The sequence below is a fragment of the Papaver somniferum genome, chromosome 2 (assembly GCF_003573695.1).
Source record: "Papaver somniferum cultivar HN1 chromosome 2, ASM357369v1, whole genome shotgun sequence".
NCBI lineage: Eukaryota > Viridiplantae > Streptophyta > Magnoliopsida > Ranunculales > Papaveraceae > Papaver > Papaver somniferum.
In genome coordinates this window covers 168,839,261-168,861,574 of record NC_039359.1, presented here as the reverse complement: position 1 = coordinate 168,861,574, position 22,314 = coordinate 168,839,261, and the positions used below count along the sequence as shown (strand labels likewise).

At 38.2% G+C, this 22,314-nt stretch overlaps 2 protein-coding genes across 2 annotated transcripts; both read right to left on the bottom strand.

Moving 5' to 3' along the window:
- Window positions 1-16,350: 16,350 nt before the first annotated feature.
- On the bottom strand, window positions 16,351-18,024 carry LOC113354246 (GDSL esterase/lipase At2g23540-like). The gene is made up of 5 exons (XM_026597646.1): window positions 17,693-18,024; window positions 17,466-17,596; window positions 17,100-17,348; window positions 16,747-17,002; window positions 16,351-16,646 (listed from the first exon to the last, which is right to left on the bottom strand). Exons 1-5 carry the CDS (start codon window positions 17,964-17,966, stop codon window positions 16,423-16,425), a joined length of 1,134 nt encoding a protein of 377 aa, XP_026453431.1. The 5' UTR covers window positions 17,967-18,024; the 3' UTR covers window positions 16,351-16,422.
- A 794-nt stretch (window positions 18,025-18,818) lies between these two features.
- On the bottom strand, window positions 18,819-21,223 carry LOC113349737 (pollen-specific leucine-rich repeat extensin-like protein 3). The gene has a single exon (XM_026593767.1). It carries the CDS (start codon window positions 21,136-21,138, stop codon window positions 19,117-19,119), a length of 2,022 nt encoding a protein of 673 aa, XP_026449552.1. The 5' UTR covers window positions 21,139-21,223; the 3' UTR covers window positions 18,819-19,116.
- Between the last annotated feature and the right edge of the window lie 1,091 nt (window positions 21,224-22,314).

The window sequence follows — 22,314 nt, the reverse complement described above, 5'->3', positions numbered from 1 at the left end:
CAGTGTCTCTAGGTAGACTAGTCTCAATCTCCCTAATTTCTAGGTCATCAGATTCCTAAAAATGGTCAATTGATTCTTCTAAGTTATAATCGGGAGGTGCATCCTCACTCGTATTTGAACTCTCTACAAGTATATCTTCTTTGTGTAAGACTAATGTTTCTAAATCTCCAGACTCTAAAACAATATTCTCAGAAGAAACTCGTTCCTCTAAATCAAAAGGAAATACTACATCTTCTAAAACGGGGGTATTTCTAGTCAAATCCTCGTCCTTTTGAATAAGTAAATAATCGTAAAAATTATTTGTATTTGAACTAGAAATAACATTATCATTATAAAGCTCAGTTGGAGTAACAAATTCCTGATCACTATGCCTACATATTTCAGATTCCTCATCAACACTATCCTCATCATAATAACATGAAAATGGCCGAACCTCATCTAAATAAGTAGTGTTACCAACTCTAACCTTGTAATCTTTACTATATAAATAACTATCCTCATTTTCAAAAGTAATACCGGAAACACTGTACTGGCACTTAAGGTTATTTGAGCAGTTCTTTTTTGTGCCTTTAACTCAAATCTATGTGTCGACTCAGCTATCCTCTCAAGGGTCTCTTCTAAAGAAAGTTTCCTTAATGCCGGATCTAAATTTTCATTTAACCTCTTGAGGGTATCTTCTAAAGAAGGTTCACTCATTGTTACAGTTCTTTTATTTGTCTCAGCTGACTTATATGTCGACTCATGTAACTTACGTGTTGACTCAAGTATCTTAAGTGTCGACTCTAGTTGAGGAGAAATATAAGAATTTTGCTTGTATGACTGGTATTCATGTGGCTAGTAATTGGGCTCACCATGGTAGGACCCATATCATTCAAAAGGATGGCGTTCCCAACCATTAGTCACACTATGGTCATAATAAGGATAATTTCCATTTTGAATCTCAGTCAGATATTCATTGTATTGGATATTGTTATTAATACCAGTTCGGCATTATTTTGTGCACGTGCAAATGCAAATACTGGTGTTGACTATTTTGGGTAGGCTTGGGTTACCTTTAGCAAAATATACCTACAGGCAGAGACTGGCCAGAGGTATGAGGCTAAGGCTTCTGGTGTTTCGTATGATAACTCCCAGAGGGCTCACCCTTACTAAACCACGTGTTGTCCTACTAATCGGTGCCAGACGATGCAATATGATGTGCACGTGTTCTTTCGTGTTTTATATATATATATATATATATATATATATATATATATATAAATAAAATATATACAAACAAGCAAACAAAATATAAAAGTTCCAAAAATAAAAACTAACAAAAATAAATAAAATCTAAAAGTTTTGGGATTTCCTGCTTTTTTAGGCAAGTCAAACTTTCCACCTTTAATTTCCAGCAAAACCTGCACACCAAAAACAAAAATACCCAAAGTAAAATCTAATAAATAAATAAAAAAAAGACCTAAAACAATAAAATCTAAAACCTAACCTAAAAACAAGTCCCCGTCGGTGACGCCAAAAATTGATATAATTTTGATAGTGGAAAATAAAGTTCGATCCTCAGACTTATTAAGGTTTGATTCAAGATAGAAATTCTAATTTAAGCTAGCAAATATTTACAAAGTAATAATGATATGGAGATAAACCGGGACTTAGGATTTCACCATTAATCAATATCAAGTGTTGCATACAATGAGTCTTAAAAATTATAGCTCATTTGTGGAATCTATTTCTTTACCAAAGGTTGATTTCTAAAATATTAGATATAAATCACAAGCATGGTGTATCAAAATCTCTTACGCCTAAGCATACAAAATCACAACTAATTAGTGAAAATCATAAATCAATTAAAACAAGTTTAAAAAGTCATGAAGAATCAATTATACTTACCAAACAATTATGAAATAAGGCTTCCTCCGTCGTCCCGGTGATGGGGTTTAGCTCATGATATCAAACATTCGCTCAAAATAATAATCCATAGATCAAAAAGTGTTTTTATTTAAGAAATATGTGAGAAAGAATTGACTGTTACAAGAAACAGTGACAAAAGTTTTTTTTAGAGAGTCAGACTTAGTCACTAAAGGCCTTTCGCAATTACAGATGAACAACGATACTTGTATTGCGCGGTTAAATAACTGATTATCTGTTCTTGAGAACGACAGTTCTGTTTGTCGTCTGCAACTTCTTTTTCTCATTCTTCCTGCTGCTGCTGCAACTCCGCCCGCAACTTAATTTTTAGCTCTGCAACGTACCCTACCTCTCCATAATTATTTCTGGCTTCACTCCTCTCATATTTATATACACAGAAACCCTTTGGGACAAGAAACCTCGATACAATTTTCTCTTTTCTTTCTCCGGAGGTCACGAGATTTCTTCCCTTTTTTACTTCTTTTACTCGTGTTTGGGTGGCTTCAAAATTTCTCTATGATATAAAAAAATTCAACAGAGGATATTCTAGCCTCATCTTTACACCCTACTTCCACAAATAAAATCAAATATACCTGAGAAAACTCTACCTCCCTGTTTTGCTTCATCTCGACAAACCTTCCCGGTTTTCTGAATATCTACCGGCCCTGTTTAACTCAAACAGGATATTTCAAATAACTTCCCGTGAAAAACTCCAATAAAATATCGCTAAAGCCTTGTCTAAAGTCGATCCAGAACTCCGAGTACTTTCTTTCCCTGTTAGTCGAGAACCGATTACCCAGCCCAATTTACTTCGTTAAATATCTTATACCATCTCTGTTTAGACAAGTACAGTAAAGTTTCGTGATTGAGTCCAACACAACAAAGTTTCGTGATTGAGTCTCTGCCAAACCATCCCAAAACTCGAACCCTAAATTTAGCTAGTCGCCTGCAATAAATTCCTGCCAATTTCCAAAATTCAAAAGGTTAAGGATGACCTCCCCTTATCCGAACCAGGGATGCGAGTAGCAAGTGGTCACCCCTTATCAACTGGGTGCCCCTTATCCATTTGAGGCGGTAAATGGTAATTCTTCCGGGTGCCTTTAGTAAATTTATCCCTCTAGTGCAAATACCACTTTTTGAGCCAATTTAGCCGCAAAAGCTTATTTCTCCAAAACACCTACAAAGACATAAAACCCATAATAAATACAAAATCAGAGCACTAATAATACATACAATTGAGATCATATTAGACACATAAATGTGTCTATCAGATATTCACTAGAGTTTTGGTCTGACGGCCTACAACACGTGCGATGTAATATTACATACACGTTGAGAAATGTGAGTAAGTCGTGCTAGTAGTTGAAGGAGTACGTGAAGTAGTGGATGGATAATCGACCAAGTCTCCCACGCAATATGGAACTGGTTCAATCACAAATTCCCAGTTTCCCACTCGTCCACTATTCCTCAACCGTTACCTTATGGGAGATCAATGTGTTAAGTACTTCTGCAATATATATAGGTTCATCATCCTATGATTTGATAACTCGACTTAACTTACATCGACTGAACTGAACAAATCAGAACTCAAGGTAATCCAATTTACGATAGTCTATCATTATCAAACTTGCAGAAAATTCCAACGCGGAGAACTCAACACATCCATAATCCATCAATAACCATTGATATCACACAGTTCGTAGCTTCCCTCCTACGTATCGACTCTCATCCCTCTCTTGTGACGGAATTGACTATGGAACGACCATTGTCTTGGTTTAGGCCGGAGTCATACAGATTGATCTCTCGAACTCAAAGCACTCATGTGCAGTGCATTTGTTAAAAGTTTATGCAATTTTCTAATTTAGGATCCGCATGCTGCACAAATCTCTATTTTTCCTCAAAAACTAGCAAATCGTTTTTACCCATCAACAACATTACATTATTATTAATCACTCTAAAAACTACAAATTAAGGAGTTATTACCAGTAAAATAATATTTTATATTGCAAGAATGCATGAAATTAAAGATAAACATTGGGGTTTAAACTAGTTCGGTTACTGAAGAGACCTGCATCCACGGGAATGACGGTTTGTTGTATTCATTAATGTTAGAGCATTGCTCGTTCGAACTCGCATGCGTTGCTATCTCAAGCATGTTTGTCAATGTTTGTGATCAAAACAGTATATCTTGATTTCTAGTCTATTTATAGATGTCTTAGACTAGGACATAGATAGTGTAGTTGAGTTTAGATCTCTCAACGTTCATCATTTGAATACGAAGAACTACTAAGGGGAGATTGTGGAACTTCATCAACAAAAGGTATGTGGAGACTTAAATTCATCCATCACTTGGAAAGTCTATTTCTTCTCTATCTCCTATATAGTTTTCTATTATACACATTTGAGATTTCGAGATGAATTTATCTCGCTTATATATTTCTCGAAATATGTCTTCGCAAGATTTTACTTTAGACATGTTCATCTTACATTCGTTGACGAAAGTCCGAATAAGATCATATAAAAATTGCCGAGTTACATCTAACGTGGTTTGTGTGATATAATCATTTGATGTTGCCTTGGAATGTTTCATTATGATAATTTCAATTACTTGGAAATCGGTTTGACGAAATATAGTTTGTGAATAAAAACTATATAACGTCCAGCTAAGAAAGTTTCAATGATTGAATTTAAGAGTTGATGAGATAACCATCCTTGGATATAAGCATATATAGTGTGTTCGCACATTAGTGTATAAATCCATAAACTGGGAACCAAATGTATGCATATGTGTGTATACAAAATTGGTAAAGGGGACAAGATAAGTATGCGTACCCGTACGCATAATGGTAGAAGTTTTCGAACCGAAAATAACCGTTGTGTTTAGGTAAGTATGCATACCCGTACGCATACTAGAAGGAGTTTTCGAACCGAAAATATCTGCTGAGTTTGGGAATTACAAACTCCTAAACTGGCCACCTTAAGTGTGCGCACCCGTACACATACTGACGAAATTTTTCCAACCGAAAATTTCTACTGAGTTTGGAAACTTGATAAACTCAAATCTGGTTGCTTAAGTACGCATACTTAAGCTGGTTATTTTATTAAATCGGTCAGTTCATGAACTTAAACATTTAAATATTAAGGAATACAATCTTTGCAAACCGTTGCTATTATGTTCATGATTGATTCAAGTGAATCAAACCGATTTGATTTCGATTGTATTTTCGATGCAATTGAAAAACTCTTTAACTAGTTTCATTTGAGTCATTTGAACTAGTTATGGATAAGATGAATAAGGTTAATATGGGAGTAACCATGTGGTTAACTTCGGTTAACTATTTGAGGAGCCAACATGAGTGTACACGTTTGGGTACGGTTCATAAACCTAAATGAGGGTACATTTCATTTGTGTGTAACAAGCTAAGTTCGGTCTAACAGTTGAAAGATATTAGCTTGGTTGAATCAAATTTTTCATCTAATGGTGATTAATGAATTCTTTGTTACCAAGGTAACTTGGATTGCAAACCCTGATTTGAAAACTATATAAAGGAGAATTCTAACAACTGGGAAACCTAATCCCCACACCTCCTGTGTGATACTAGTTGTATAGCTAGAGTCGATTCTCCTTTAACCTTAGGTTTCTTCTCAAGACCCCGTAGGTTAACGACTTGAAGACTTCATTGGGATTGTGAAGCCAGACCGATACTACTTCCCTTGTAGTTGTGTGATCTGATCTTGCTGTTTCTATCGTACGAGTACAAATGTAAGATTGGCTTGAGATTTATTTCTCCGATAGGCAAGATAGAAAAGTAGTCACAAACAAACTTCGTCTCATCATTTGTGATTCCACAATATCTAGTTTTGCCATGATACGATTTAGATTATTATGAGGTGATTGATAACACTAGGTTGTTCTTCGGGAATATAAGTCCGGTTTATCAGTTGGTTCATGTTCACCTTGATTTATCAAAAGACAGAACAAAAACTCTAGGGTATTTCTGTGGGAGACAGATTTATTCATTCCTATAGACTTTTCCGTGTGAGGCAGATTTGTTTATCAAGTCTTCGACTTTGGGTCGTAGTAACTCTTGATTGTGGGTGAGATCAACTAAGGGAATCAAGTGCGTAGTATCCTGCTGGGATCAGAGAAGTAAGGAGCGCAACTCTACCTTGAATCAGTGTGAGGTTGATTAGGGTTCAACTACAGTCCAATCCGAAGTTAACTGGTAGTAGGCTAGTGTCTGAAGCGGCTTATTACAGTGTGGTGTTCAAACTGGACTAGGTCCCGGGGTTTTTCTATATTTGCGGTTTCCTCGTTAACAAAATTATGGTGTCTGTGTTATTTCTTTTCTGCATTATATTTTGTTATATAATTAAAATATCACAGGTTGTACGTTAAGAGCAATCAATTAGAATATCCAACCTTTGGTTGTTGATTTACATTGATTACACTTGAACATTGGTTTTTGATACCGTTCAAGTTTACTCCTCTATATTCAATCGGGCTTGCAGATTTCTATTTGTTGATTGTGGATTGAATTAAAGAGTTAGAGATATAATACTCTTTGATATAATTTTATCTAGATTGAGTCTGACTGTCTAATTGATTCTCTAGAAAGTGTATTGGAGTAAGTCCTCTCAGATTGCCAAACGAATTGTTGGGTGTGGTTGTTAGACCCCCGCATTTTCAAGTAGTATCAGAGCAGGCAAACATGTTAAAGACATTATAAGTATGTGTTTGTAGCAATCTGATATGGATGAGAATATCTCTGGTCACGCATCACCAGTTCAGGAACATTCCATCATGAATAAAAGTCCTGATTCCATTGTGAATTCTGTTACGACTTCGTCATCTTGTAAATCCACATCTACCTGGGAAGCTCATCTTGATGAACAGTTATATGAACTTTCTGATGAAAGTGATTCATAAGAAGGACAAGATGTCGAAGAAGAAGTTTCTCAGTACATCATTCTTTTTGATCGTCTTCTTAAGAAAAAAAAGTCAACATCCTGTTTAGCTGATTTTTTGACTCCTCTCTGCATTGAAAACAAAAAATTGAGAAAACTCTTTAGGAGGTACGATTGTGGGTATAGTTTATTACAAGCTACTCTCAAAAATCGTGACGAGGATATATGTTCAAAGAAATCTGAATGTGATGATCTTCGTTGAGATCTCTTTGTGTTGAAAGAAAGACTTGCAGAAACCGAAGAAAGATATGACTCTCAACAAAAATGTTTGAATGACAGAGAAAATGTTTTTCTATCCAGAGAAAAACAATTGAAGACTGATCTTAATGCTGCTCTTGAAAAGGTCAATGTCCTAGAAGAGAATTTGAAAAGATTCAACTCTAGCTCTACAAAACTGTCTTCTATGCTTGGAAAAAGTAAAGGACCTCGTAATACACGTGGTCCAGGCTTTACTGGTACTAATGATCCAAGTACTGGTAAGATGATTTTTGTCAAGGAAAATGATCCTCTTCAATCTATAGCCACAGATGTGCCTGGAAATGAAGTTCGTTAGTCTTCAAAGACGACTCAGATGAGAATGGATAAATACAATCCTGTCAACTTCTTTTATTGCGGAAATAAAAGTCACGCCGAAAAAAATGTCATCTTCGTCTACGGAATGAAAAACTTCATAACACACTCATATGGATGTATAAAGGAGTAATCAAACCTGTACCCAAGTGTTCAGTTAAAGATTCATTCCATAATCAAGAAGAGTGATGTAATAACTACAAACATAACATTTCTTCTATATACAATTGTAAAAAAAAATGTTATGTGGATGACTGATATCTCTGAAAGACCTGTGAGGAGAAAAAGAAATCGAAGAAAGAAATTCTCTCTTTCTCTCAACAATGATCTTGCTTCCAAAAAAGGTGCTTCTGACTACATGCACATCAACAATAGTGTCTCAGAACTCAAGACCAATATCAACGGTCTCAAACGCAAGATCAAAAAGGCAAGATAAGCTGCTGATTCAGGTAACTCATGTCTTTCTAATTCTTTTGTAGATGTGCATAATAATTTCTTTGTTGATCAAGAAAGTATGACGGGATATATCGATAACTCTGATGAACTTCATGTTCTTCGACTTACGACTTGGCTGTTTTCTTATGTGTGTCTTCCTTGTGGACCAATGAGAAGATAAACATAATTCTCAATAAGATACCGACTTCTTGAAAAATGGTCTATGTTTTATTTTTTGAGTTACCTTCGATCTCCTTTCCTGTGTTTTTATTTCTCTGAACTTTGTATTCATTTTTGGTCTCATTCCTTCTTAAAAACGCTAGTTTGTTCATCCTAAAATGATAGTTGAGTCTTTTTAGTTTCTATTTGTGGGTGAAAACTGTTTCTGCTGGTTTTGGTAAATTTGGGTGTGTGAATGAGAAACGAATTTAAACCCTAAACAATGCACTGCACGGGAGTACTTTTGATTCGAGAGATCAATCTGTACAATCCTGGCCTAAACCAAGAAATGGTCGTTCCAGGCTTGCTTCGGTCACAAAGTGAAGGAGAAGGGTTGGTCTTAGGGAGGGAAGCGAAGAGAGTGTTGAGACTAGAATCGTTGATTCTGAAGGTGTGGTTGTTTATGATTTGTATCTGAAAGTAGAACTGGTTAGCAGATTTGAAAGCTACCAGGTGATTTCTAGATACTGTATTGTTGCCGACCAAAACTTGTCTTTGGTGAAAATAGGTGAAGCCTATTTATACAAGTCATATTGAAACGTACCCTGGTCTCGTAGGAAGTAGAAACGATTGAGTGGTGGAAGAATATGGTAACGTGTAACCGTCAGACATTATGCTTCCATGATGAAGGAAGTGAATTCGTGTAACTGTCAGACATTATGCCTCCATGATGAAGGAAGTGATATCGTTACACCGTTACTTTTCATCGCCACTAATTGTCCCGCTTCATGACACTTTCTTGTAACGGGAGCATTGCACGCCGCACGCTGTAAATTTCCATACCAATACCCTGATGAGCATCCCCCAGTTTGTGACATGTTTGATGTCTCGAGTGTTTTCGTGGAAAACATGTAACACCTTGCTATGTGTGGCAAGTCAAAGTCAAGGGACTTACCGCAGGAAAATAACATGTGATGCTATTAGGCTCGTTGTGGCTGGTCGCCTAAAACTTGCCACAAGTCTGTCAGTTCGGTGTCCAACTTGAATGGCTGAGATTGTATCTCATGAGGAAGGATGGCCATTGATTATGGACATATCTTGTTGTATAGCAAATTGGCGCCAGTGGTGTAGCCGTGGCATGCCAGTGGCGTAGCAGTGGCATAGAGGCATGTTAGTGGCGTAGCCGTGGCATAGCGACATGCTAGTGGCGTTGTGGCGTGGCCATGCCTGTGGCGTTGTAGCATGGACAAAGCTAAGATTTGGCTCCGTGGCCAAAATTAGGGCTTGGCGGTATGGCCAAGGCTAGGCTTTGGCGTTGTGGCCAAAGGTTAGGGTTTGGCGGCATGGCCAAGGCTAGGGTTTGGCACCGTGGCCAAAGGTTAGGGTTTGGCGGCATGACCTAGGCTAGGGTTTGGCATCGTGGCCAAAGGTTAGGGTTTGGCGGCATGGCTGGCGTAGTTAGCACATGCCAGTGGCACGAAGTAGCGTCTGGCGTAGCCATGACCTCTAGACTTTGGCACATCGGTGTTGGACTCACATGTGGTGTGGAAACATTGGCCTTGTTGTCGCATCAATCCCAACGCTCTGGGAAACGTTATTTGTCTTTGGTTGGCGTAGCAACTTTGCCCAAATTAAGGTTTGGCATGTTGAAACCCTAATTAGTGCGTGTGGCATGCGGTCGCGGAATGACGATACTTTTGTGCAAATGGCGCCATAGCTATGCCTAAGGAGTTATGGCAAGGTCATAGTGTGGAAACGGCCACAAGAGTAGGGATTGTCGTGGGTGTCTATGATATGGCGCCAACCCTATGGCTTCCTGGGTCCCACACGGCTCGTGGCATGTTGTGGAGTCAAAGTGGCACAATTTGTTCCACGAATGGAAATTAGGGCACGTGCTTTTAACCAGAAAACCCTAATCTTAAGTCTTTTCATGGCGTTGGCCACGAACATGAGGTAGGTTAGCACATAGGGCGCTATTTATGGCATGTTGCCACGAAGTGGCGTGTTTGGCATGTTACTGCGGCAGAGTGGCATGTTGGCATGCCGATCAATATGTTGTTGCGGAAGGGCGCGTTTGGATTTCCAGTTAATATGGTGGCGCGGCAGGGTGCGTTTGGCCTTTAACATATGGTGGCAAGTTTAGAGCGACTTGATTGGGCAAGAAAAGGGGTCGGCCAATCATAAGGTGCGACCACACCTATAGTGCTTGTGGCACATTTAAAGTGACCCGATTGGTTGGTAGGAATGAGAGGGGCCGGCCAAGCATGGGCGCGGCTACCCTTCTGGTGTGAGTGTGGCGACTTTAGAGCAACCTGATTGGTTGATGGGAGATGGGGCCGGCAAGTATGGGCCCAACCACAACTTATGTGCGTGTGGCGAGTTAAAAGCAACCTGATTGGTCGAGGGAAATAGGGCCGGTTTTAGGATGGGGCGTGTCCAATGGCAAGTGGCGCCAAGGCATGGCCACGCCTTCCTTTGCTGCTGCGGCTCCCTGTTTTCTGGGCAAGGTTTTGCACCTACTAATCCATGACGGATTAATTACCTAGTTTTCCTAGGCTTACTTTCGACAAGCAAGGTCTGGTATACTACGCAAGGAGCAAAAGTAATTGATTGAATTCTATGTGTTTACACAGAGTTCTTTAAGTTCATAGCCAGAGAGCAGCATGCTTTCTGATTGAATACCTCATGCAAGGACCTTATCCTTGATATTTGGAAATTCGTGAAATTCGTGCTTCTCTGCTGCGAGTGAACACAAATTATCATGCCATATCAACAATAAGGGTTCAGAACATAACATAGAAAGCATTCAAAGAAACTTATATTAAGTGAATATAGGCAAGGCGTCGAAATTTACAGAACATGGGATGGTTGCTACATGCACCGGTCTGGATAAACATGTAAATATATTGAATGACTCAATAAATATATCAGCGAAGATGTTAACACTCATGGATCCGTTTCCTTACAGAGTGACGTCACATCAGATGCAAGGTTTTACAATTTTAATCGTAAGTTAAAAACCACCATCAACAGTTTCACAGACTCCTTTCATGGATCTCCATTTTTTTTTTTTGCTCATCTGGTCCTTGACCTGGTAGGTCTCGACCACGAACCCATGCACCCGCTCTTTTTATCTATACGCCCGTAAGGAACCCTAGGTTTCCCGTGTATGTACCTTTAAATATATGTTAGGAGATTTTCTCTTTGGCACATTATGGTACGGTGACGGCGGATCTCTCTTTGGGTTGATTGAGCAAGTGCACTATGGAGGAAAACAAGATGGAAGTTAGCTTCAAAGAAAAATCTTTTGAGCTCGATGATAACCTCATTCCTGTTATTTGCTATAAAGCAATTGATCATGAAAAAGATCTTCCAATTCAGATTTCCATTCAGCTGGTTGGAAATCTTCTTCAAGATTTTGAGGTGGTACATGAACATCTAGAGATTGCTTCAAAGAATCTAGTTTTTCTGAAGAATGAGCTAAAGAAAGCGACTGATGAACTTGCCCTTGTTCGTTCTCTGGTTACTGATTTTGTCTAGTAAATCTTATTATGAGAATTTTTATTCTTGTTTTTGTTTAGAAGAATAACTAGGGTTTGGAATAGCCATTATTATGATTACACATAGGTAGTTCCAAACGTTTTCATCTTCAATGTTTTTAGATTTATTAATTTAAATTCTAAGTTTTTTGGAAGATGATGTTTGCAATGTCAATCTTTATGGTTTTATATGTTGCAAATTGTTATGGGATATGTGTGTTTGCATCCATGAACTATGATTGTCCCATACTTGTTCAAAATTTATCTCTATTATGTTGCTATGAATGTATTGATAAAAAATATAATGAACTTTTGACTTACAAAAGTTAAAAGCCTTTATGTCATTGTTTGATAAAAGAAAGGATAAATCTTTTGTTTCACAAGGATTAAATTCTGTTATATGTCATTATGCAAATAGTGATGAAAGATAGAATGAATCCTTGTATATTCCGCAGTATTGGTCGATCTCTGATCCACATCTTTGTGTATGTACTGTTTTGCTCCATAAGTTTGCTTATGTTTGAGCATGACCAACTAAATTGATCATTCTTGTTTAGTCATTTTAGTTGTTGCTCCGTAAGTTCTCTTATGTCGAGCATGACCGATTGAATTGATCACTTCTTGTGGTTAATTTAGTTGGGGAATTCCGATTGAATAATTATGAGTTTTCTTGTGATTAATTTAATTGTGCTTTTCGATTGGACTAATCATGAATTATTTTATGGATAATTCAATTGAATACTTTGGATTCAAATTCATGTTTTCATGTGATTTGATTTTGTCCAAAGAAATCCTTCTTTTCTTGTAAAAGCAAGGTCGTATTTGTTGTTCCTTTGGGAATGAAATTTTATGAGGGAGAGTTCTTTTGAACTTGTACTTAATTTCCATATCTTTGTGGGGAGTGCGGTTGTGGAATATTTTAAAGGTTATCTTATATATTTATAAACTCCTTGATGAATGCATTTAGCTTCGGTTTTATGATTGCATCTAAATTTGTTGGTATGTTAATACACCTTTGGTCATGAAATATCTCAGTGGAAATTTCATTAGGATCCCACTAATTTTCGTACCTTTGCCAATTTTATTGACAAAAAAGGGGGGAAATTAATGTGTAGTTAATGTGTAGTTCATACTATAAATATATATGGTTTACGGATCATTATGTAAGGGGGAGTGGTTTTCATGTTGAGATAAAGTATTGACTAAGAGGGAGCGATACATATCACCATAGTATTGTTGTCAAAGTTGTGATACAATGGAACTTTGATGTTGTGTAATAATATTATGACACTGTATGACAATGCTTGATAGCATTTGTTTTCTCATTGTTATAGCTAGGGATCCTCAACAACGATGATTCTAAACTTACAACCTTTGGAATCATTGGAGTACTTGGAAGTGACGAATATTTCGAGTCTGTTGAAGATGCCAAGGAGATCAAGAATGTGGATGAAAATATTCAAGTTTTATTTATTTTGTAATCCATATGTATTGATAGTTTTGTCAGTAAAATTGACAAAGGGGGAGATTGTTAGAGCATTGCTCGGTCGAACTCGCATGCGTTGCTACCTCAAGCATGTTTGTCAATGTTAGTGATCAAAACTATATGTCTTGATTTCTATCCTATTTATAAATGTCTCGGACTAGGACATAGATAGTGTAGTTGAGCTTAGATCTCTCAGCGTTCATCATTTGAAGACTTAGCTAGAGTCGAATATCCTTTAACCTTAGGTTTTTTCTCGAGACCCCGTAGGTTAACGAATTGAAGACTTCATTGGGATTGTGAAGCCAGACTGATACTACATCTCTTGTAGTTGTGTGATCTGATCTTGCTATTTCTATCGTACGAGCACAATTGTAAGATTGTCTTGAGATTTATTTCTCCGATAGGCAAGTTAGAAAAGTAGTCACAAAAAAACTTCGTCTCATCGTTTGTGATTCCGCAATATCTTCTTTCGCTAGTCGATTAAGATCATTGTGAGGTGATTGATAACAGTAGGCTGTTCTTCGGGAATGTAAGTCTGGTTTATCAATTGGTTCTTGTTCACCTTGATTTATCAAAAGACGGGACAAAAAATCTTGGGTATTTCTGTGGGAAACAGATTTGTTCATTCCTATAGACTTTTTTGTGTGAGATAGATTTGTTTATCAAGTCTTCGACTTTGGGTCTTAGCAACTCTTGGTTGTGGGTGAGATCATCTAAGGGAATCAAGTGCGCAGTATCCTACTGGGATCAGAGACGTAAGGAGCGCAACTGTACCTTGAATCAGTGTGAGATTGATTAGGGTTCAACTACAGTCCAGTCCGAAGTTAATTGGTAGTAGGCTAATGTCTGAAGCGGCTTAATACAGTGTGGTGTTCAAACTGGACTAGGCCCTGAGGTTTTTCCACATTTGCGATTTCCTCGTTAACAAAATTCTGGTGTTTGTGTTATTTCTTTTCCGCATTATATTTTATTATATAATTGAAATATCACAGGTTGTGCGTTAAGAGCAATCAATTAGAATATCCAACCTTTGATTGTTGATTTACATTGATTGACACTTGAACATTGGTTTTTGTTACCGTTCAAGTTTACTCCTCTATATTCAATCGGGCTCGCAGATTTCTATTTGCTGATTGCGGATTGAATTAAAGAGTTAGAGATATAATACTCTTTGATATACTTTTATCTAGATTGAGTCTGACTGTCTAGTTGATTCTCTAGAAAGTGTATTGGAGTAAGTCCTCTCAGATTGCCAAACGAATTGTTGGGTGTGGTTGTTAGACCCCCGCATTTTCAATTAAATTATAAGATCTTATGCTTTCACCCAAAAACTACAAGTGATATATCTTTTCTCACTTCACTCTTCTCACAATAGTTTGGTATAAGACTAGTTACTCCGCTTCTCTACACAAACTAGGTATTTATAAACAAATGAATTTGATATGATAGGTTATGGTGTTTCTCAGACTATTATGCTTCAGTGTTGCTCTCACTTGCTCGAACAGGTCTTCTTTTATGGTTCATCTGACGCATCTCGTATGGGCTTATTACGTTTTTAATAGTCCGATCCGGTGGTTGCACGAGACCCTGGCACCGTGCCTATCTCTGGGAGGGAAGGCTACATGGCAGGAAAATATGGACGCAGGGACTCATATGTTCTACATGTGAGGGGCCCAGCCCGCTAATGAGCCTTGCCTTCGAAACAATGAAAATAATGTGTCACTAGGATCTTTCTAACTCGTTTTATTTAAAATTGACTATCGGATGCTTTAACTATTTTTCACGAGTCTTCTCCGAGTTGAAGCGGTAGATACCTTGGTGATTTAGGTGCAATCAATTTTTTGGGCTATTCCTGGTGCTTCTCGCTTACCTTTTTTTTTTGAATGATTCTTTACGAACCGTGTTTTCAGGCTATGTAAAAACCGCTAGACACAAGAATCGTGGGCCTCACCTTCTCCAAAGCAAACAGGGGTTCCATTATTAGGTTTACGTGTCTGGCGGTTTTTTATACGTTTTTTGTTGTTCGTTAAGAATTTTTGTTTTGTTTAGTTTTGTTTTGTTTTTTATTAAAATCTTGTGTGTCTGTATCTGATGTTCTGCACGCACATACATATTGTAAAAGAGCATCTTTATTGATCACTGCTTGAAATCTCAAATCGACAAAGCGGACAAGAATTGCTTTCCTGCAACCATTGAACAAGACAATTTTCGTGAAAAAAATGTGAGCAAGGCATGTAAGCTATCTCTGTTCCAACCTCAAAACTGTCCATGCAAACCACACAATCTGCAGTGGAACCGGTACTGTTCTCCGCCAAAGAATCATCGCCATCCTCGTAGGGGTATTTTCGTCGTTTTAATCCACCAATGGCTGATTTTGATGCACGAACTTTCATATCTTCGATCGATTGTTCCACGGCCAAGTCTAGTTCATCGTCAGTCTCACTCATTCCATATTCATCAATAATATCGCTGCTTTGGTCATCTAAATCCTCAGAACTCAGAACATCAGAGTCATATGAATCAGCATTGCTCATTTCATAATCAACATCGTCGACAACATTATATCTCTCACTCACAAGTGTGCCTTGATCAATTTTGACTTTCAAATCCGCTACAACTTTAAACGACTTAACACCTTGAGGATTTCTTGCTGCTGCTTTCGCAGTCTCAACCACGAAGGCTGTAACTTTGTTTTGCACATCTCTGAAACACTCCATATGGTTATGGATGTTCAACTGGTTAAGCATCTGTGTCACGTAGTTTATTGCATTGTGAAACCAACACATATTCTCTACCTTGTTCACATGTACTCTAGAATCAATTCGGGGGTATTCATCAATACCAAATCTTGGTAATCCATCATCATCATCCAAAGGATATCTAAATATCGTCTTGGTTTTCTCTTTCAACAAAATTTCGATCACTCCAAGTTCGAAATTCCCTGATGCTGGGTTGTTATGATACTCTCTTGAATCGCTGCTTAAAAGATGCATCGGTGTTAGATTTAGATTGTAGGTGACCTTAGGTCTGCTATGATTTGATACTTGGGCCATAGTTACGAAGCTGAGAGAAAGTGAGATGGTTTTCAAAGGTTTAAGAGTTATCTCGTGAAAAAATTTCTTCCTAGCTAGTTGAAGAAGTGTTTTTATGTGTATTTATATATTTATAGTTTGCCGTCTAGGAACCGAGTTATATACCAATTGGAAACCGAAAAGAAAAAGGACTTTCCTGTATGAATTGGAAAAAATAGAAACCGGCATGAATTGGAAATCGGTAATCATCATCATCAATCTCAATATTACTTTTTATAATAAAGTTCTTAATGGAAAAATACACACACAATTGCAAAAGTACAAGCTATTAGAGATCTCTAAGTTGTCTAAGATTCATGGGAGATATGATTTTGGTATTTCCATCGATGAGTTGTTTGGCGACGATCAGATTAGCTGCTTCGCTAGGATGATATGGATCCCAGAAGACATGCTTCGACCGCTCCCTGCACATAGTAGATTGTGGTCCACACGGTATTATCCCACTAAATTGCCCACCATTTCCACAACAAGCTGCGCTCGCTGTTTTGAATCCTGCGGGAAAAAAACAAAAGTTATGCAGATATTAGGCGTGGGTTGATATATACAGATTAAGCATAAGCGATTCACATAAACTGAATATGATAAACTTTACCGTATTTGGCGTAATTCACGATGAGGTCCGAAACAAGATCATAAACGTTAGCTAGTAAGAAATGGGATCCAGGGAGATTCTCATTAAGTTCAGTAAGTAAATCCTTTAATCTTCCATTGTACTGAAGTGCTAACTTATTTGGTAATTCCACGCATTGATCCGCATTAAGTTGGTTGATAGTTTTTTGATAAGGAATGCAACCAAGTGGACCAACATTTGCCACGACGAACTTTCGAGCATCGAGTTTGTAAAGTCTCTGTAGTATACACACATTACAATTAATCATGCATTAGTGAGGTGAGAAGAGAAGCAGTGCAATAAGGCAAACGGATTTAGCTTATTAATAAACTCACTGTTAGTTGGTTTCTTAGATTGCTGATGAGATGGTTAATTAAAGCTTCGGGACTTTCCGAAAGTCTTTCTCCAATGGACAGAAGTGGAAGAAGATAGTTGTTTAGGAAATCGTTAGATCCAACTGTGACTGAAAAAATGGCCTTTTTCATTAAGAATTCTCTCGCTTTGGGTGAACCTATCAATCCATCCAACTGTTTCCTAGTTATATTGAAGTAGTCGACCTGAATATCCATTGAAAGCCTATTAACCTGCAAATCATACTTTTATACTTAGTATAATCTCTTATATATAAGCTCTAAATTAACAATTTAGTTATGCAATCAATTCCCTCCTTTTTTTATAGCAATCGTAGTTAGAGATTTTACAAAAATTCTTCCTGTTTCGTTCAATATTCCTCCTCCTCCTGAAGCATAATTCACTCCGTTTAATATCGCTCTGCCCGTGGCATTTGGAGATAAAAATGGAATGGCATAAGTTGGTTGTCCTAGTTCTTCCCCTGCCATGCAAGCACATACAATAAGAATGAAGCTATTTGTGGATAGTTAACTCTTTAAAATCCACAACGGTGGATGTGATGGATCGTGTTACATACCAACAATATCTGCAATTGTTCGTCCATTGGTGTATCGGCCTGTAGGGTTTCCATTGCTTAGCTTAAAATCAATGCCGTTTGGCTTGATATCTGCCTTGGATAAACTTGACAGATAGTTGTTATTTCCAGCATCGACTAGTGAATCCCCAAAGATAAATGAAGATCCTGAAATTTCATCACCTTTACAAACGCATGTGAAAGCTAAGAAAACCAGCAAATAAATTACTGGAATAACTGCCACATTGGTAGTAGAATTCATAAAATTCATAGTCATGGCTTTGAGGTCACAAGTGTTTGATCGTATCAGATAAGCTTGGCTGAATCTTTCCTACTCCAAATGGGTTTTTATAACCTGCATATTTTCACTTTAGCTAGTGAAGAGGAGAAGAAAAAATGGACCTGACCTGAAAGTTATCAAGGAAACTTGTAAAATTGGTGTTGCTTTAGAAGTTGGTTTGACTCGTTAAAAGGGTTAGCTCATCGATCTATGTATATTTGGTTAATGTTATGGACTTTGGGATTTTTACTAGATTCAGTACATATGGGATTCTTTGTTTTAGGCTCTATGTCTCGAGGATTGGTTGGTTGGTGAAAACTTGGTATACGGTGGTTACGACTTGGAAGATTTCATCCTGCAAAATTGCTACTGATTTGTTGGTTTGGGCTCCAAAGTCCAAAAATTAAGCCATTCCTTTTTCTCATTATAAGCCATCCCACATGGACAAGTTGCACACGTACCCTTGCTAACTAAGGTGGTGACATTGACTCATTGAGGATCACAGTGGTTGTTACTCCAGTATCCGAAGTTATACCCAACTTGTACACAAGTATGGCATACATACATAGATGTTTAGCAAAGGTACTAATTTTATTTTTTTTACTTAATTTCTTATGTAATTCCATGCAGACGAAAGGCCTCAGCCGTGTACATGGTATGCAGAATGAGTAGTTGCAGAGAACATCTTGTTACTCAGCCGCATTTTAGCTTGTATTAGCAGAACGACATATAGATAATTATCCTTATTCATAAATTCATATTATAAGATGAGTTATCTACATGCTCTTTCTTGTATATAAGTAAGGTAGGGGGTGATACCGATACGTAGTTTCAATTAATACAATAAGATAGAGTTGAAAGCAAATGGTTTTCCTTGTTTTGTAGTAAGATCGGGTGGAAGTAAAGCTTCCCTAAAATGTAATTACATGGTGACATAAAAAAGAAAAAAATTACTCTCCATTAGAAGGCTTATGGTTTTGTATACATTATATCTTCATACAAAAAATACAAAGTATAGTCATATTTTTCTCGTAATTCGATCTTGCTCTTCTCTTGATTTCACATGATGACGATCAGAGTCTTCTTCTCCTCAAGTGACAAAGGTGGGATTGAAGAAAATGGGGGAAAGAGATCAAACAGAAACTAGTTAGTAGCCTGGAAACATTGGTGGAGGAGGTGATGAATATTGGAATCCTATGTTGGGTGGAAGGATGAAGTCTGGGAATACAGGTGGTGGTGGGGAGTGTACTGGAGCTGGAGGTGGCGGTGAGAAAACAGGCGGGGGCGGGGGTGAGTGTACTGGAGGCGGGGGTGAAAAAACTGGAGGTGGTGGTGGAGAGTGAACAGGTGGTGGAGGAGAGTGAACAGGTGGTGGGGGAGAGTGGACTGGTGGTGGGGGAGAGTGGACCGGTGGAGGAGGAGAGTGCACTGGTGGTGGTGGTGGAGAGTGGACCGGTGGTGGAGGAGAGTGCACTGGTGGTGGGGGAGAGTGCACTGGTGGTGGTGGGGAATGGACAGGTGGTGGTGGGGGAGAGTGCACAGGTGGTGGTGGGGGAGAGTGCACAGGTGGTGGTGGGGGAGAGTGGACGGGTGGAGGTGGAGAGTGGACAGGTGTTGGGGGAGAGTGGACTGGTGGTGGGGGAGGAGAGTGCACAGGTGGTGGGGGAGAGTTCACTGTTGGAGGCCGAGGCCTTTTCACCGGGGATGATTTCGTGGGTGATGGTGTCGAGCTCACAGGCGATGGGGGTGTCTTTACTGGTGGTTTAGGAGAGTTAGCGGGTGGTGAGTTTCTCTTTTGTGTGACTGGGCTTTGCTTAGTTGTTGGAGGGTGAACCGGAACAGCTGGTTGTGGTTTTGGTGATGGAGTTGGTTTTGGTGTAGATGGTGTTGGTTTTGGTGCAGGTTTTGATGTAGCTGGTGTTGGTTTTGGTGCTGATGGGGTTGAAGGAGCAACTGTTGGTGAAGAAGAGGATGAGCCACCACCACATTGGGATTTACCGCAATCCACTGGTTTGTTGACAACTGCTGCACATTCCTTTGCGTCCTTCTGTTTTGGTCTTCCAGGCAAACAATTGTCTGCATCATCAAAGTAAATGTCGACGTTCTTGGATGGAACACATTTTGGTGCTTCACCATTAAAGAAATTGTGTGATAATGTAAAATTCTTGAGTTGTGGTAAAGTGCACAAATTCTCAGGAATAAAGCCTGTCAACTTGTTGTCTGAGAAATCCAAAATTTCAAGATTCTTTAATCTGCAAAAAGTCTTCTGAACAATTCCTGTAAAGTCATTGGATCCAGAAGCAAATACCGTGACATTACCCAAATTCTCAATCTCATTGGGGAAACAACCAGAGAATTCATTGTTGAGCAAGTTAATCTCCTCTAATGTGTTACCCATGTTTCCAATACTTTTAGGAATACAACCTGTGAATTTGTTGTTAGCCAAAACAACAACCGAAACAGGTGAATTTCCAAAGTTCTCTGGCAAGTTGGACTCGAAACGGTTATCGTTCAAGAACAATGCATCTAGCTCCTTGTCGAAGAGCTCTTTAGGTAACTTCCCTTCAAACTCATTGAACCTAAGGTCAAGATATTTAAGTTCAGGAAGCGAAAGAACAACCTTTGGAAACGGACCAACGAATCGGTTATTACTAACATCAAATTCATGTAGAAGTGTCAACTTGGAAAAGCTTTCAGGAATAATCCCACAAAACCTGTTGGTATTGATATGAAACAACGCCATATCAGTCAACAAGCCCAATTCAACAACAAGGTGACCAGCAATATCAGCTCCATTAATATCAACACCAGCGACGACGCTCATATTTGGATCATCAAGAGCAGGCGAACAGAAAACACCATTATAAGCACACACATTAGGACCAACCCAGTTACCAGTTGTGTTAAATGGGTCTGAATAGATAGCTTTTTTCCATGCTTGAAGACCAATATAAGCTCGGCGAAGTCTTGAATTGGCAAACACTTCTTTGATATCTACTTCGTATTCAATATCGTCTGGTAGATTTCCACCATTTTCTTCGAAAGTTAAAAGCTGCCTATTAACGATGAATGAAACTTCATCATTTGTTAGAGAAAAACAAGATTGTACTGAGAAAGATAAAGTTATTAGAGATAGAAAAAGAAAACAACAACTTATAAATGCCTTCATCTTCTAAAAAAACCCACGATATAAAACCTTGGAACAATTAGCCGCCCCAAGGCTTCAAGAAGTGGGGATGTAAAATTGAATCAAGAAATGAGTTTTTATACGTGAAAATATGTATTATTATGGGGTTTGAAATTTTTGAGAGAATTTCTCTTCTAATTCTAGGTGTTTTCCTAAAATACATTTCCTTTTAATTACCGTTATTGATGATGATGGAGAAGGTTTCTTATAAGCTTAATTTAGATGGATAACACAGATTGCTTACAAACACCACAAATTTGTATGTTCCATCTTGTTTCTAGGATTTCATTTTCTAGACAAAAAAGAAGAAGAAGAAGGTTGTTTTCGGATTCAGTTTTTTTCCTTTTTTTTTTTTTGTTTTTAATTTACTAATTTTGGATCATTTTAATAAAAGGTGCGTGTGAATTTAAAGAGAACGTGCTTCCCGCCATGCGCGTGCTGTGTTGCCGGAGAGCCATATATATATATATATATATATATATATATATATATATTTTTAACAAAGTGAGGATTCATTGATTAAAAGTAGAGACCTCAAACAGCCGTACAGGACAATTGACACCGTACTAATGACCAATATACCGATAAAGCTTTAGCAAAGAATAATTGGTAATCCCCAGGACATATCTATAAGGGCAATTGCAATCCACATGAAAACCCGATACAAAAGATTGAATGATACGTTAAACACCAGTCTCGAAAGGTATCACTAACTAGGTCCAATCGTCAAAGTAACACTAAGAAAACCAACATAAACAAAGATAAAGCCGCTAACATCAACAACCAGCAGCAGAAGGCAACCATAAGCAACCCATAACAGCTCCACTCAATCCAATCCAGATATGAGAAATACCCGACCTGCGACCCGACCCGAATCGAAAGCCGGTTGGATTAGACCCGATCCAACAAAAACAGAAAACCCTAGCTGTAAATCTTCATGAGCAGGAAGAAGAACCATGACCTTTCTTCACCAAGAAAAATTAATCACCCACCACCATCATACATGCTGGTGATGAAAATCAAAGAAAAACGCAGCTGTGACTGCAACCCACCACCAGAAAATTTCAACCACACAAAACTCCACCATCAAAACCATCAAAACATATTCCCGTCTCAAAACTGAAGAGAGCCATATTTACCTTTGGCGCTTGTTTAACA

Coding starts and splice junctions, on each gene's coding strand:
- LOC113354246 (XM_026597646.1), bottom strand. CDS start 17,966: ATGACTATGAATTTTATGAATTCTACTACCAATGTGGCAGTTATTCCA. Junction 17,597..17,692: donor AACAATTGCAGATATTGTTG/GTATGTAACACG, acceptor CTTGCATGGCAG/GGGAAGAACTAGGACAACCA. Junction 17,003..17,099: donor ATCTAAGAAACCAACTAACA/GTGAGTTTATTA, acceptor TGTATACTACAG/AGACTTTACAAACTCGATGC.
- LOC113349737 (XM_026593767.1), bottom strand. CDS start 21,138: ATGAAGGCATTTATAAGTTGTTGTTTTCTTTTTCTATCTCTAATAACT.